This window comes from Manis pentadactyla, chromosome 1 (assembly GCF_030020395.1).
Source record: "Manis pentadactyla isolate mManPen7 chromosome 1, mManPen7.hap1, whole genome shotgun sequence".
Lineage (NCBI taxonomy): Eukaryota > Metazoa > Chordata > Mammalia > Pholidota > Manidae > Manis > Manis pentadactyla.
In genome coordinates this window covers 127,858,252-127,874,679 of record NC_080019.1, presented here as the reverse complement: position 1 = coordinate 127,874,679, position 16,428 = coordinate 127,858,252, and the positions used below count along the sequence as shown (strand labels likewise).

General features: G+C 36.8%; 1 protein-coding gene across 7 annotated transcripts in view; it reads right to left on the bottom strand.

Annotated features, from left to right (window-relative positions):
- APP (amyloid beta precursor protein) overlaps positions 1-16,428 on the bottom strand; it is a 260,328-nt gene that overhangs the window by 51,515 nt on the left and 192,385 nt on the right. For all 7 annotated transcript variants that reach the window (XM_036875238.2, XM_036875241.2, XM_036875242.2 and 4 more), the window contains 2 exons: positions 11,522-11,650; positions 10,552-10,651 (listed from right to left, as the gene is read on the bottom strand). In XM_036875238.2, coding sequence (XP_036731133.1) covers positions 10,552-10,651; positions 11,522-11,650 — 229 coding nt within the window. The remainder of the gene's footprint in view (positions 1-10,551; positions 10,652-11,521; positions 11,651-16,428) is intronic.

The window sequence follows — 16,428 nt, the reverse complement described above, 5'->3', positions numbered from 1 at the left end:
ACCTTGAAGGCAGCTTCTTGTGAAAAGCAAAATAACCAGCTCTTCTTCTGGTCTAAAATCACTGGTTGTTCCCAAGACTACCAAAAAAAGAAAAAGAAAAAAATATCAGGACACATCTGCTGTAAGGTTCCATGCCAGGAAATATAATCTAGTGGCCACTGCTGTGGTGTGACTGCACTCCCCAATCACTGTAGTTACTAAGGATTTCTTTTGGATTTTGATTTGAATTAGAGGGCCATACGTAAGAACTAGGAGTTAGGAAAAACTCTAGAACCACCGTGGATCATCATGGGATCAGCAGAACCTGGTGGGGGAGATACCACCTCAGGATTCATTTGCCCACCCAGCTGTGGAGCCCACGAACACAAAAACAGGAATGGTCTAAAAATAGGCAAAAACTACTGATGTGTAAGTCATCATAATGTAAGGAAAGCTCCCAATCTCACCAAAATTTGGAGTAAAAGGAGACTGTCATAAATCAATTTTCTTGCTACTTCTAAACATTAACCCTCTTAAATGGAGCCAAAATGTTATCATCTCATAGTGGGTATGTATTTAAGTAATTACAGTGTTTACAAAGCTTCACTAAAAAAATTAATAGTCCCCAAATGGATCTATATAGCCAAAACAACCCCTACTTCCAACTACCTTTTTTTGCATTAATGAGGAAAAAAAGACCCTAAAATTATATGGAATCAGCAAGGGACCCCAAATAGTCAAAGCAATCTTGAAAAAGAAAAAGGTGGAAGTCTCATACTTCCCAATCTCAAAACTTACAATAAAGGTACAAAAATCAGAACAGTGTGGTATTATAATAGAGATAAGCATACAGATGAAAAGAATAGAATTGAGAATCAAGAAATAAACCCATAACCCATATATCTCTGGTTAACTGATTTTTGACAAGGTTCTGAGATCATTCAAGACAGAGAGAATAGTCTTTTTAAACTAGTGGTGCTGGGACACTGGCTATCCAAATGCAAAGAATGAACCTGGACCCTGTCCTCATACCACATATAAAAACGAATTCAGTATCAACCAAAGATCTGGTAAGAGCTCAACTATAAAACTCTTAGAAATATAGGTATAAATCTTTTGACTGTGGCTTGAGCAATGGTTCTTAGGTATAATATTAAGGCACAAGTAACAACAAAGTTGATATATTGGACTTCAAAGTTTAAAAATTTTGCTAGTTAAAAGATATCAAGAAAGCGAAAAGACAACCTACAGAAAGGGAGAAAATATTTTCAGATCAGATATTTGATAAGAAACTAGTAGCCAGAGTGGAATAAAGGACTCCTACAACTCAGTACCCAATTAACAAATGGGCAAAAGATTTGAATAGCTACCACTCATATATTTATTTAGGCTGAAAAATAATCCATGGCGAGCCACTGCAATGGCATGAAGTGAACAGTGTGGTTGATATTTACATCATCTAATGACTGCTAGTGTGAACTGTACCCCAAGATATAGGATCAACACACCACAATGAATTAAATACTAATGTCGACAGTTTGTCTGTCACAACAGTAGAGATTATGTTTACCTGTTTTAAATGAAATCTTCTGACATTCATTTCTTCTAGAAAGTGTATTCTTTTTAACATTGCTAAAGGATTGACTTTCCCTTTAAAATTATGGGCTAGAAACACAAAAAATACTTATTTGAATAACTTACACGTTAACAATTTACCAATTTAAGAGTGATTTCCACAGATCATCTGAACAACACACTATGTTTACAGATTCAATAATTAAGCTCTTAAGAAAGAAAAAGACAGCTTAAACATCATATAAAAAAAGTGCAGAGAGCTAAAAGTATACAAAACACTAAACTAACGGGTATGGGAAGTTAAACACTAACGCTGTAACCTACTGAAGACTGTTTACAGACCAGTTGAGCCTGAGGTATGAACTCACTGGTGTTGACAGGTTTGGATCTTGCTGTTTAGAGACATATCAACATGGCAGTCAAAGCATCAGAAAACTAAGGTGCTACTGTCATAATATACTTTCCCACTTTGAAGATAAAATGCTTATATGTAGGTTCACTTGACAATATATTTCTCATTTATAAAATGATTGGCTCTATGGAACCACAAAAGATCCAGAGCAGTCAAAGTAATCTTGAGAAAGAATATAACAAAGCTGGAGGCATCATGTTCCCTGGTTTCAAACTACATTACAAAGCTATAGTAATCAAAACAGTATATTGGCATTAAAAACAGTATATTGGCACACAAACCAATGAAACAGAATAGAGAGTCCAGAAATAAACAATGTGTATGTGGTCAATTAATTTACAACAAAGGAGCCAGGAATATACAATGGGGAAAGGATGCTCTCTTCAATAAATACTGCTGGGAAAACTGGACAGCCAGATGCAAAAGAGTGAAACTGCACCGCTATCTTACATCATAAATAAAATTAACTCAAAATGGATTAAAGACTTGAATATGAGACTTAAAACCAAAAAACCCCTGAAAGAAAACAGAGGTAGTAATAAGCTCCTTTACACTGGTCTTGGTGATGAGTTTTTGGATCTGGCTCTAAAAGCAAAGTCAACAAAAGCCAAATAAAACCAAGTGGGATTACATCAAACAAAAAAGCTTCTGCACAGCAAAGGAAATCATCAAAAAAATGAAAAGGCAATCTGCTGAATGATGCAAATCATGTATCTTACCAGGGGTTACTATCCAAAACATGTAACAAACCATACAACTCAATAGCAAAAAAACCCAAACAATCCAATTAAAAAAATGGGCAGAGGAGCTGAAGAGGTATTTCCCATAAGAAGAAATACAGATGGCCAACAGATTAATGAAAAGATGCTGAATATCACTAATCATCAGGGAAATGCAAATCAAAACCACCGAGATACCACCTCCACCTGTTAGAATGGCTATTATCAAAAAGACAACAAATAACAAGTGTTGGCAAGGATGTAGAGAAAAGGGAACCTCTGCGCACTGTTGGTGGGAATTTAAGTTGTTGCAGCCATTACGGAAAACAGTATGGAGGTTCCTCAAAAAATTAAAAATAGAACTACCATATGATCCAGCAATTCCACTCTGGCTATTTATCAAAAGAAAACAAAAACACTAACTCAAAGAGATATATGTACCCCTCTTTCCCCCTACGCTCACTGCATTGTTATTCACAATAGCCAATATAAAGAAACAACCTTAGCATCCACTGATGGATGACTGGATAAAGAAAATATGGTGCATATACACAACAGAATACTATTCGCCTATAAAAAGAATGAAATCTAGCCACTTGCCACAACATGGGTGGATCTCAAGAGCATTATACTAGGGGAAATATGTCAGACAAAGACAAATACATGATCTCATTTATATGTGGAATTTAAAAAACAAAACAGACAAAAAACGAAGATCATAGATACAAGATACAGATTGGTGTGTGCCAGAGGGGGAAGGAGAGACGTGGGTGAAATTGGTGAAGGGGTTAAAAGGCACTAACTTCCAGCCATAAAGTAAGCTATTGGGATGTAATACAATATGGTTGACTATAGTTAATAATACTGTATTATATATTTGGAAGTTATTAAGACAGTAGATCTTAATAGTCTTCATAACAGGAAAAAAAATTTTTTGTGTAAATTTATGTAAACAGTTACATAAATATATTGTGATGGATGTCAACTAGACTTATTAGGGTGATCATTTTGCAATGCATACAAATAAATATTAAATCATTATGTTGTACCCATGAAACTCATGTTATATGTCAATTATATATCTCAAATTAAAAGTAATAATAAAAAAATTAAAAAAAGTGATTCTATTTTGGAAGAGAAACTCTCTTGGTAAAATGGGGACAAAGATACACATTTAGAGCTAGGCACACAATCACTGGTCACATATCCGTAATTAGGTAATAGGAGTGGGGAAACTATGAAAAGGAGCTCTGAAACTACTGTAAAACCAGAGGAGGAACATGTCTTTGGTGACTTATGATACAAACAAATGCTCATTTCCAAATATTAAATCAGATGTAAAATATAAAATCTACATACATTCAGAAGTCATTCCTTATGTAAAACAAAGAATAAGAGAGGAGTAAGTTGACAGCTCTTTCTCACTTTACTTTTATGATTTTCTCCTTGATGCCCTTCCTTGACTAACAATTCTACTTTAAAAGAAGATACTTAAAATCCTCAGTAGTAATGAATGTTCCATTCTGTTAGTCCAGCAAGTGTTGTAAATATCCTATAAACCTAGATTACTTTGCATTCATTAAATCAAAAAATCAATAGGTTTATTAGGAACATTAAATGGAAACACTGTCTTTGAAAGAACATGCTGTATTTTTCCCAAAGAGCAGAACATTTTATCAAGAGGCCACAGTAAAATTATAATAATAAGTTATAAGCATTCTTTCATTAGCATGAGTTTCTTGATATCTTGCCACGTATTTCAGTTCTACCCCATTCACTCTGGATTTGCTCAGTAAGAGATCCTTCCAACATCTGGTCTATAATAATTTATGTTTTTATTCATTTTGAATGCTAAAGGAAAAAAAAAACCCAGTGTATGAAACAATCACGCCTTCCTTCCCTCTTTCCTTCCAACTGCCTTTCTCATTAATTGCTCTTTACAGAATTTTGAAGCACCCAACTCTAAATTGTGAACTACAATATTTTTAGCCTTGAAGTGGCTGCAAAATGAAGCACTTTGATAAATAACCTCAGCGCTGACAGAAAGAGTATAAGAGAATCCCTTTAGCATAGGTTTAAGGAAGAACACAAAGGGCAAAAACTCCCCAGCATTTTGAAATAGCAATCTGACAAAGCAGAGGTTGAACTGAACAGTAGAGATGAAGGATCCCTGCCTTTTTGAAGGGTTAAAAATGATTAAGACAGAGTATGGACCCTGAAGAGGAAATAAAAAATCTATGATTTGTTGAATAAAAGAAGGAAAACTCTAAACAAGCTATTTTAAATGAATAGAGTGATTTTTTCCCCTTCTAAAAACATTGTTTTCCTTTTAGTCTTTCTTTGCAAGTAAACTTCATAATCTGCATGCAAATAGCTTTTCTTTTTTTAAAAAAAGGAAAAATTCAGTAATAAATAACTGTGCCAGGGAACTTGCACCTGCTAATTCAAACTGAACTGAAAAATTATTATAAAAGAAAATGCAAGCTTTTATCAAACTAATAGAGCAGTTTTGATAATTCATACTTACTGGTGAAGCAAGTCAAATCAATACCCTTAGACTCTGGCTGATGGGACACTCAAACCAGGCAATATAATAAATCAAGTATCAAAGTATGTGAATGGATTTATTCATTTGTACTTCAATTTATTACAGGAAAAAAGGTACGTGAATTGGGCAATAACCAAACAGCAGAAGGTCACAGAAATGATATGACAAAATTATAAAATGTTATTAACAAGTACTTCTAACTCTGCTTTGTTCTTTGTTACCTTTACCAACTGCACCCATTTTGTCGGCTTGATCAATTTACAGCTTTAGAAAAGGTTGTGGCTGAGGAAAGACTGATTTGGTACCACAATGTACCATTAGGTACTAAGGAAGAAGCTCAGGGTGGGGCTCCAGGGTTTGAAGGAGTCCACTTGATTAACCTAAGGACCATCTACCTTGCAGTCTGGGGATTTGCTTCAGCTCTGCCTCCCTTTACTAATACCTACAAAGTACCAGATCCTCTGCTGGACTCAGAGGATGCAGATGACCAAGATATACCCAGAGGAGCTGCAAGGATGGGGCAGCGGTGGTTGGTGGACATGTAAATAAATACCTCAATACTAAGTAGAATATGCTTTTAGATATGGATACATATCTTTAGAGGTTAAGTAGAAGAAAATTCCACCTGAGAGAGGAGAATGTATAGCAGACGGAGCATGGAATTTGGACTCAGGCAGACCTTGGCCCCAATTCCCTTCATTGTCTGTTAAGGGCAAGTTAGTGACCTCTCCCTGAAGTTCGGTTTCTTCAATTATAAACTGGGGGTGCTATCACTGAATTCAATAGGGTTGTCACAAGCTTGTATGTTGCATTCGTGTAAAGTAAAGTAAAGTCCTATTTTAGGTGGGCTGTGCCAGAGGGCTCAGCTCTGTGAGCGGGATGTAGGATGAATGTCAGTTGTACTTTTCCCCTAAACCACCTGCCACATCTGTATGTGGTGGCCCTGGACCTCAAGGGTGAACTTTCATACAGACCCATCAACACCATTGTAACAGACATTCACTGGTTTGCTATAAGGCTGTGACTCGAAAGGCTCCCAAAGCAAATTAGTCAAGGATTTATAGGAACATGGACATTTCATGTACTGAAGGATGCCACTTTTAAAGCAAGGAAGAACTACATGCACGTTTTATTTGTATTTTAGCAGGGAACTCGGGCAGTCCTAAAGAGGAAGCAGTTGGGTAGGAGGCAGCCACAGACACATGAGGCAGGATGACTAGCTGGCAGTCTAGAGGAAGCTCATCAGAGAGGGAAAAGGATCTGAGCTAAGGTAGTAGATGCACAGACCAGGGACTGCTCGTGAATACAGGAGGTGGGATATACAGGATTTGAGATGGAAAAGAAACCATGGGGCAGGGAGGGGGTAAGCTGTCATGGATAACTATAAGCCAACTGGGAGAACCCAAAACTGAGACTGTAATATGAGTAAATTTCAAGAGGGACACAGTAATTTCTTCTTTATACACATTGATTAGAGTCTGAGAAACGTATGGGATATTCTCATAGTCTGGAGTCTGTTACTGGGACTTAGAAGACAGGCTGTTCTTAGACCTACGGACTCGGGATTTACTGGAGTTCACAGTAAAGCAGCAAAAACTGATGGGATTCCTCAGGAAAGCACAATGGATAAAAAGGCTGAGCCGGAATTCACTGGCATGGTGAATCTATGCTCTGGCCAGTTACACTTCACTGTTCTCACAACTTTATGCCAATTCCCACTTTTGCTCTGCCTTCTTTCTTCTGTGGCTAACTTCTTCCTTGTTTTGGTTCATTACAGAGAATTCTCTCCTAATAGGAGCATAAATTAATGAAGCAGATGTATCACTATGTCACTAAAGACATTGTCAGTTCCTCAGACTGGTAAAAACCCTTCATATCTCAGGAGCAACTGTTACCCACATTTAATAAAACTATTGTATTTATCCAATCAAAATTATTCTATGTACAGAAACAAACATAAACTGCTTGCATTTATAAGCACTTTTATATAAAAGGCATGCATTTGTAGGTAGTTTCAGATCTTGGCCTTTTGCCAGCAGCTGAATTCTCATATCCTTATTTGCACTGAATTGACTCCAAACCTAAAGTCTGATTATATATAAAAGACAACTGCAAATCAGACTCATGATAAGACATTTAGTCAGAAACTATTAGAGAATAAGACATGAACTGTAAGAAATTTGTGACAATTCTATTTAGAAAATAAGCTAACACAAAAAAGAGAAAACACAACTTCTTTTATGGGATTTCAAACATATTGAAAAGTAAAGAGAATATTTCAAAGAATTCCCACTCAGCTTATATACTACTCAGCTAAAACACTTAGCACCCATGGCAGACCCTGTTTCAACTACATCCAGCTTTAAAAGTGAGTTATTTTAGCTTTGGTGTTAGGAGCTCAAATGGTACACGGGTCTATTTAATGGAAGTTCATTAATGCAAGCTTCTCTTTATATAGGAAACAACCATTTAAAAAATGGAGGCAAGATTTTTTTTAGAAAAGATTATCTTTCAGGATTTGGTGTCTACTATATTGAGAAAGACAAAAACATTAAAGAAAAAAACACGCTCTTAATCCATCTTAATAGTTGACCTTTTCTTGCAGAAAAAAATTCCATGATTTCAATTATCTGACTATCCTCCTGGTCACAGAGATTAGATGTATACTGTGTGGCCCTCTTCTTGGGTATTTTGCAACACTTGAGATGCCTGAATCACCATCTGTTCTGTGTAAGTGTGACTCATTAGTGGCCACTGTTTTCAGTAGCATCTTGCTGGATAAAAGTACTGATAATTTAATTAGAAGGAGTCAACCATAATTATTGGGTGAGAGTGGAATATTAGTCATCAACTTTCTAGTCCTTTGCAGTGGCTTATTCCTCTATAGTTTGGTATTTCTGACAACACCTCAGTTGATGTTGTCGCTTGATGAAGGAGCTGGTATGGTATGGTATGGAGGAAGAGGAGTGGGGTAATAGGGTCCCACTCTCACCTGATCACTGACCTTATTACACCATCTTTGCAGCCCCATTCCCTTCTATGGGCCTCCATTTCTCCATGGGGGATTTGGAGTGAATGGTTCTCAGACTATCTGGGACATATGGTGTTCTACGTCTGTATTTCCAGCTCTAAAGTAGGCATTTTACAGTTGTGGTGGACTCATGCTAAGGAGACCCCCCTGGTCCCCACCTGCTGGTATCCATGCTTTTGCATAACCCCCCTCGAATGTGGGCAGGGCCTGTAATTTGTTTTGAACCAAACATAGGCTAAGATGAGGCAAAGATGATGGGATGCTATTTCTATGACTAATTATGTGAGATGTATTAACAGTTTTTCTAGAAGACTCTTACCCTTGTTGCCTTTGACAAACAAATGGCCATGTTGGGGAGGACCCTGTAGCCAGGAACCAGTGAAGATGGTGGTCTCCAGTGGATAGCCAGCAAGAAAGTAATGTCCTGGGAACGGCAGCTGCAAGGAACTAAATTCCACTCAAGCCATATGAGCCCCAACCACCCACAACTCCCAGGTGGAGCCTACGAGGAGAGGGCAGCCCAGCCAACACCTTGATTTCCGCCTTATGAGTCACTAAAGTGAAGGACCCATTTCAGCAGCTCCTGGTCTGACCCACAGACACTGTTTTAAGCCACCAAGCTTATCATGATATTGGTAATATCAATACATAACTAATATAATAGGATAAATATTAAAAAAACAATCATTTTGAAATATAAATAAATATTCTTGTTAGAAAAATATCTAAAAGAAACTTAATAGTGAAAAATTAATTGGAAAGCCTATTTCAGTCCATGGTGTAGACTAAAATCTACTGACTATCCTCTTAAGATCTTGCTCAACACTGAGCTACTACTTTTCAACAAAAGCTTTGATGACATATTATGAAGTTTCTTTTCCAAGCATATAGCCTGAAGTATGCTTGATTCTGTTAATACACAATATTGAACACACCATCACCACCTGATAATATGCCAAATACTTGATATAATGTGAACAACATTTACAAGGTAGTAGTAATTTTGAAAAGAAAGAATAGAATAGCATTGGCAGGAAATGTAAACAGCAAGCCAGGGGGTGTTTTCAGGCACTTCACAGGAGGAATTTCTGTAATGGGTCTACCCATTCACAACATCCTGGGTGTTAGAATTTCAAATAACCTGCGTGTATTTCCAAGGTTATTAACAGGGCAGGATTTGTTACAGAGTGGGACAATCCACATACACATTGCTTTTTGGCGGACAGTTTGTGCACCAGATTTCCACAGTACACACATTTCCTTTATGTGGAAAGAGGCACTAGCAGAACTTCCATCTATGTACTTTTGTGAAATAAAGTTAACTATGGGTATTTGGGGGGTTTGTGTATAATTATGTTACATGATACTTTACTCCCTTGTAGAGAAACACATAAATGTGAGATCTCCTATATGAAATATCAAAGAGGTCATTAGGAAAACTAAGGGCATGAAAGACAGTGGGCACAAAGTGTCAATTTCCTGGCTTTGATAATGTATTTTAGTTATGTAAGATATTACTATTGAGGAAGGTGGGCATCATGTAGTGGACTTCTCTTTATTATCTTTCCAACTTTTTAGGTGTATGATTATTTCAAAATAAAAGTTTAATGGAAGATAGTGAACACATATTTAATTAAGTTCAAACAACAACAACAACAACAACAACAAAGTTCAAAGAACAACGAGGTTCAGAGAACCCTCATGGCTATGTTGGGGGTTGGGGGGAGGAGAGCATCAAAGAAAGATGTCTTACTGAATATAACAATAACCTTATCATCAGAAGTCATTGTTTTGTGCTTTTGTTGTGCTACTTAGGGTATGTGTGATATAGGCAAGCAAATTTCTCAAACTGTTAAGTTTAGCTCCCATCTGTAAAAAGGGATATCATGTTACTCATAAGGTTAAGATAATAATGAATTAAGAGATGAAGAAAGAATTGATTGTGAAGTACCAAACGACTGTAAGGAGGTATTTACACAACTGACTGAAGTAGAAGAAAACTGTTGACAAGTATAATCCAGTAACAAGTGGTTCATTACTACACAAATATACCATTAAGTTATACCCCCCCTTTGTAAGTAAGCATAGTTATGATCTGATGTAACTGCTAAGGCGAGAGCTAGTTCCACCCCTCAAGAGTTTCTTTGTAAAAAGGAATCTGTTCTTTATCCTTCCACATATTTGAATACTGGTGATTCCTGATGAGGATGAACTCAGTTCCCTGATTTTCTCTTACCAGAGAAAATTGTGTTCATAGGCACAGCATGAAAAGAACCACCTTGCTTACCGACTTCATCCTGAATCTCCTCGGCCACAGCAGGCACACTGTAGAGCAGGGAGAGAGACTGGTTCATGCGCTCGTAAATCACACGGAGGTGTGTCATGACCTGCACCGAAGGATGACAGCTCCAGGTAAACCACCTCTAGTAAGGAATAGTCATTTTCCTTTTCAAGCACCACAGGTAGACACAAACTTCTAAGATAAAACTGACAAAATCCTGCTGGAACTTTTAACCCAAAAGGGCATCCTTACCTGTCCGTTCTCCCATCTTTTAATTCCCTAACTTTGGGGCTGCTTTAAACTTTCCATATAGTCAGCTTGTAGCCGTACAGTACAGAGCCAACTGAAAAGAACACTCCTGCCCAACTGATTCCTAATACTGAGGCTCCCCAAATAACACCTAATGTCCTAAATAGGTTTCTGTGCAAATCTTTCAAAAGATAGGAATACATTTCAATTTGACTAGATATTTCATGCTATTTATTTTAAATTCCTCTATGTAAGGAAATATAAAAGTTTGGATTGCCAGAGGTAGATCCCAGTTGTCAACTTTTGAGACATATTATTATAAGACTTCATTTGGGGTCACATTAAATCCAAGCATTGTGGTAGCAATGGTGTTATAACTGCCTGTTACAATTTAGTTGAACCAATTTTAGAGGTTTTTGTTAATACAACCTTTTTCTTCATCTTAGTCATCAGAGTTTTAAATGGTTCCTTAAGAATAAGTAGCAGTAGATGCTTAAGATTTTTATATTCCTTATGATTTTCATAAATCAGAATATGTCAAGCCACCTGTTGGTCTAAGACAAGCCTTTAGAATTTATCAGGTATTAAAGAGCTCTTGCTACAGAGCACACCACCCATAGCTACTCTGGGAATACCTAAAGATCCAACTTGAAAAGCAGGAGTGCCGGTTGTCAAAGATGCAGAGAACAACCACCCTCTGTGCCTACCTGGGACCCTCTGTGCCTACCTGGGACCGGATCTGGGCAGCTTTCTTTGGATCCACCATGCGCACATGTTCAAAATGCTTCAGGGTGTGCTGCCTGTCTTTCTGCTCAGCACGGACATACTTCTTCAGCATGTTGAACACATGGCGAGGCTGTGGGGGCAAGAAAAGGAAACAAATTTCCAGGTTTGTGCAAAATATTGCTTCTTCCAAAGGCTTTGGGTCAGAGGTCCCACTGATTCATCCTATGATATGAAAGGATTGAGAGTCATCTTTTTGCAATTCTCTTTTCTACACAATTCTCCCACTCTTCTTAATGGGTAATTACTTAGTCCACTGGCCACCTTTGTTTCTAATAGAGTACTTAGTATCTGACATGTGTGATGCTTGTTCTCCTAAATCAATACTTTCTTCTTAAATAGCAGCATTCTGCTCCTGGAGAGTTGATATCGGATCTGTAGATTCAAGTTAGGTCCTTCCCCTCTATCCACCCAAATGCATAGGGGCACATATGAGACCACATTTCCACATGCAGTCTTAGTGATTCTCTCAGCAGTAATGCTGCACAAATAATCCCATTGTCGGTAGTATATACAGCATAATAATCAAAATGAGGAAAATAATTGACAACCACTACCAATTTGTAGGCCAAGAGTAACAAACTCTAAGAGATATTTTCCTAGGAGAAAGGCTAATGCAGAACTGTAGTTATTTCACTTTGAAATTTAATTAAATTCTTTCCACATCATCAGATCTAATTTTTTCAGCAACAATTGTCTTAAGTGCTTCTGTTCTTTTCTAATTGGTTCCATTTCAATTTTATTCTAGTCTTACTTGAGAACAGTTATCCTAATGAAAAAAGGACAAAGCCTCTTTCATCTTCAACAATTCCATTGCTGTATGCATTCTACTCTATGATTTTGTAAAATGATTTCCAAAGACATACATTTCTTCATAGAACAAAACAAAAAATGACCTGTGGAAGTTCATGTCAGGAACAGAATTTTGGTCATTTGGGCAAAACTAGTTACTGTTAATTTAGGAATCACAGGCACCTGAAGACCAGTTGGAAGGTACAGAACTTACTCCCAGGAAGTGTGTTTTGGGGATGGAGATTACAGCATTTTATGGAATGTGCCTCCCCATTTTGCTTCCTTAACTTAGGGGCTACCTCCTCAACATCTGGGTAGAAGTGGTACCCTTTCTCTGGGCTACCATGAAATGCTATGAAAATCCCCGTTATTGCATTTAACATAGTCTATTAAGTTACTTCTGTTTCTGGCTGCCCTATTCAATTGTGAGAGCTTCAAGGGCCAGATCTAGTCTATTTTTATCTGGAATCACACAGTACTCAGGGCCTGACTGAGAGAGGGTACTCTGTAATTGCCTGTATTTATGCCTTCCACAGGCCACATTCTAGGAAAACAGGTAAATACATACAATACAAAGAAAATAAACCTGTGCTTATCTGCCTTATTTGTTTCTGTTACCCTAGAAAAAAATGTGTGTCTCCATAATCCCCCAAAATAGGGCAGACATCACAGCTTAAAACAGCTTTTGGCAACATATCATTTCAATGCTTATTTGACTGTGAAATCTAGTTGAATCTACAAATCAGAGAATGGCCTTTTAAATCTTAAAAGAATAAAAGTAGTAAAAGATCACAATTGACAAGCTACATCAATAATAGATGTATTTAAAAGATCATAGGTTTATACACATTAATTAAAAATAACTAATTTTTAGAAGGTCTGAAATTCAAGTCTGACTGTTGCTGAGTGTGACAGATATTTTGTATGCAGGATTGTGCAATCAGTATTTTTCATACCCTCAACGCTTGCTCATTATTCAACACCCAGGCCTAGAAAACTCCCTCTAGTTCTATTACAATTATACTTGCAAGGCTGAAGACAGAAAGGGTTGCACTAATTGCAGTTACCCATGCTGTCCTTGCCCCTCACTTACACAGCTGACTGGCTTAATGTGTTTCTTAGTTGTTCTATCTAATTTTATTCTCTTAAAAAGCCTTTACTGTTTTGAAGAAAATAGAATTTTTTTCTTTGAAGAGCTCATGTAAGAAAAAAATACTTTAGTTAAATATAATGATGGCTTTTTCATCATAACTTTCTTCTTTCTATTTCATTTTTGTGCAGTTAGTGATATAGGAATGCTTCTGTAAGGCACTTTGTCCTGAAAGGTTTGTCCACCAAGTGCATAATGGCAACAGCAGAAGGTAATGGCTCCAAACTGGCCTTAGCATACGGCACTCGGCTAAATCTCAAAGTATGGGACGGTGAGGTAATCTCTGGTAACTAACATATGGGGGTTCCCGTTCTTCCACTATCCTACAAAGGGCATACACTCTCGCTTGCTAATTACTGCTAACATCCATTTTAAAATGAACATGAGTCTCAAAATTATCTAAGCCTCAATTTTCTCATCTGTGCAATTCAGATAACACTATCTTTTATATCGAGTATTTGAGTATTAAAAATGTTAGTTACCCAGCATAATGCTCAGCCCATAGCAGGTATTCAGTATACATTTATTTCTTCCACCCAGTCCTCCCTTCCAGTCCCACACCCTTCTTTCCTCTAAACAGTAATAGTTCAACATTTATTGACTGCTTATGAGGCTATGTGCCTTATGCATAGTTAACTCAACAAATATTCCTATCAACCCTGTGACAGAGGCACAGCTGCTCTTCCCACTTCACAGATGAGGCAAACGTGCCACAGGAGAGGGTGAGGGCTTTGTGGCTGGTTACACAGAGCAGGTCAGTGATAGAGCAAGAATAGGCGGCCCAATCTCTGGCTGCAGAGCCCGCCTTCCTCATCACTATGTGATCGTGCCTTTGAAGCAAATGCTGAAATGAACCGAGCTGAAGACAATTCCAAAAAGTAAATTACAGAGTTGAAAACAGAAAGAAATAATTGAATGGTTAGAAACTAGTGTCTCTTCTAGGAGTCCCTGCCTGAATGTCTAGATCTTATTAAGCTCAGTCAATATTCTTTTGGGACATGCTAATACCCTCTCTTTTAATTTAATGGTGCAAAAAACCTCCAGACTTAGCTTATTCAATTTCTCAATTACTGTCCTTGGTTTCTGGCACTCCTCTATACTTTAGCCAATGTGTCAGATGCAGGGAGGAGAAACAACAAGATAGGATGGTCTTTTGTCAATCTGTTTAGGGTAACTGGAAAAATGAATGAAGGTACTGGTAAAAAGGCTTTTGTGAATGTAAGGATTCTAGTTTGAAATCTATCTTTATCTTGTTAAGATGGATAATTAAATGGTTTAAAATTGCTTATCTCATTTAGTGACTGACATTTCTTCGTATGCTTCAGAACTATATTCCTATCACCCCTCCCACCCCTGCAAAGTCCCTAGAGCTTGATAGTGACACCAGCAGCCAGGCTTCAGGCTTTCGCAATTCCAGAGGCCTCAGCCTGGCTTCTGCTCTCTGCCAGGGAACAAAGCTCCTCCAAGAATAATGAGCCTTGAGAGCCCAAGTAAGCCGACCTCGTCACTGCTTATGCGCACTCAGATGCACACTGTGAGTGCCTCTGTATAAACGTAAGTCGTTTCTTCCTACTGCCTATGCCTTGGGACATGTGATAATTCAAAAAGATGCTCAGGAAGACATTACAATGTCCCTCCATAAATGAATTACAGGCCTCTATTTGATTTATTCATGTACACACATTTCTAAGAATTATGCTTAGAGATGAAAAAAAAAATCAGATTAGCTTTTATCTTGAAGTAGGCAGAGAAATCATACCAAGTAAAAATAGTGGTTGTATCTTCACCTTAGAAATAAATAATATTTTAGTTAAGAAAGAATAACAGATAACATTTCCCTATACTTTTATATTTTCATTTGCTTTAGATTAAAAAAAAAAGATCCCTGCTTTGGTATATGATTTGTGCATAGTTCATTCAAATAAAGAAATAATTGACTTTACAACTTTTAGCCAGAATACAGAATTCCCAAGGCATAAAACTAGGTATTTCTAGAGCTGTATCATATTGTAGAAAAAAAGGGAATCTCGATTATATAGAGTTTTATTACATCATTATGCTAGGCCAAATATAAAATTTTTTTAAATTTTAATTAAAACCACAGAAACATTCATATGAAAATAATGGAGAAAAATACCTGGTTATCTTCATAGAAATATAATTTCTTTAACTGTTTCTACTATTGTCACAATACTTAAAGACAGGATTATTCACATGATTAGGAAAAAAAGCTTAAGAATTCATCAAAAGCTATTGATAGACTCATCAAAGATACTGATAGAGTTTAAGAAACATGTTCTTAACTTCTATGCATCTAACTTCAATCTTTCTCAAGTCTTTAAATCTTCTGTAACTAGCAATATACCATTTTTGTTGCCAAATTTCCCTTTATCACAATTTGGATATTTATGTATTAATACTGCAACCTGGTTATACTGGCATTGGATGGCTAGTCTTATTATTAAAATTTATTAAAAAAACAGAAATAATAAAATGAAAAGATGTGCCCAAGGGGGCAAATTATATCCTATTCTTTTAATTGTCACTATTGGTTTTGAAAGGGTTTAGCCCATAATTACAAAGTATCTGTTTGTTTCTGATATGGTACTTTTCAATTTGCAGTAAATTCATTTCATAGTCACACTGAAAAAAAAAAAAATCGGAAGTAATTTCTGAAAGGGTTAAGACTGGGCATTTCAGATTAGACTTAACCTGAAAATAGTTACACTTTGGAACATTAACCATTTTTCTCTCTTGGAATGCAAGTCTAACATCTCTCTTGCTGCGAAACAGTTCTTGACATAATTTGGTTACTTAAAATGTTTGTTAATTAAATTAATGAATAACCTAGGGCAAAATATAATTTTATAAGTAGTTCTAGGATCAAAATATATCCAAGTTAAAAAGTA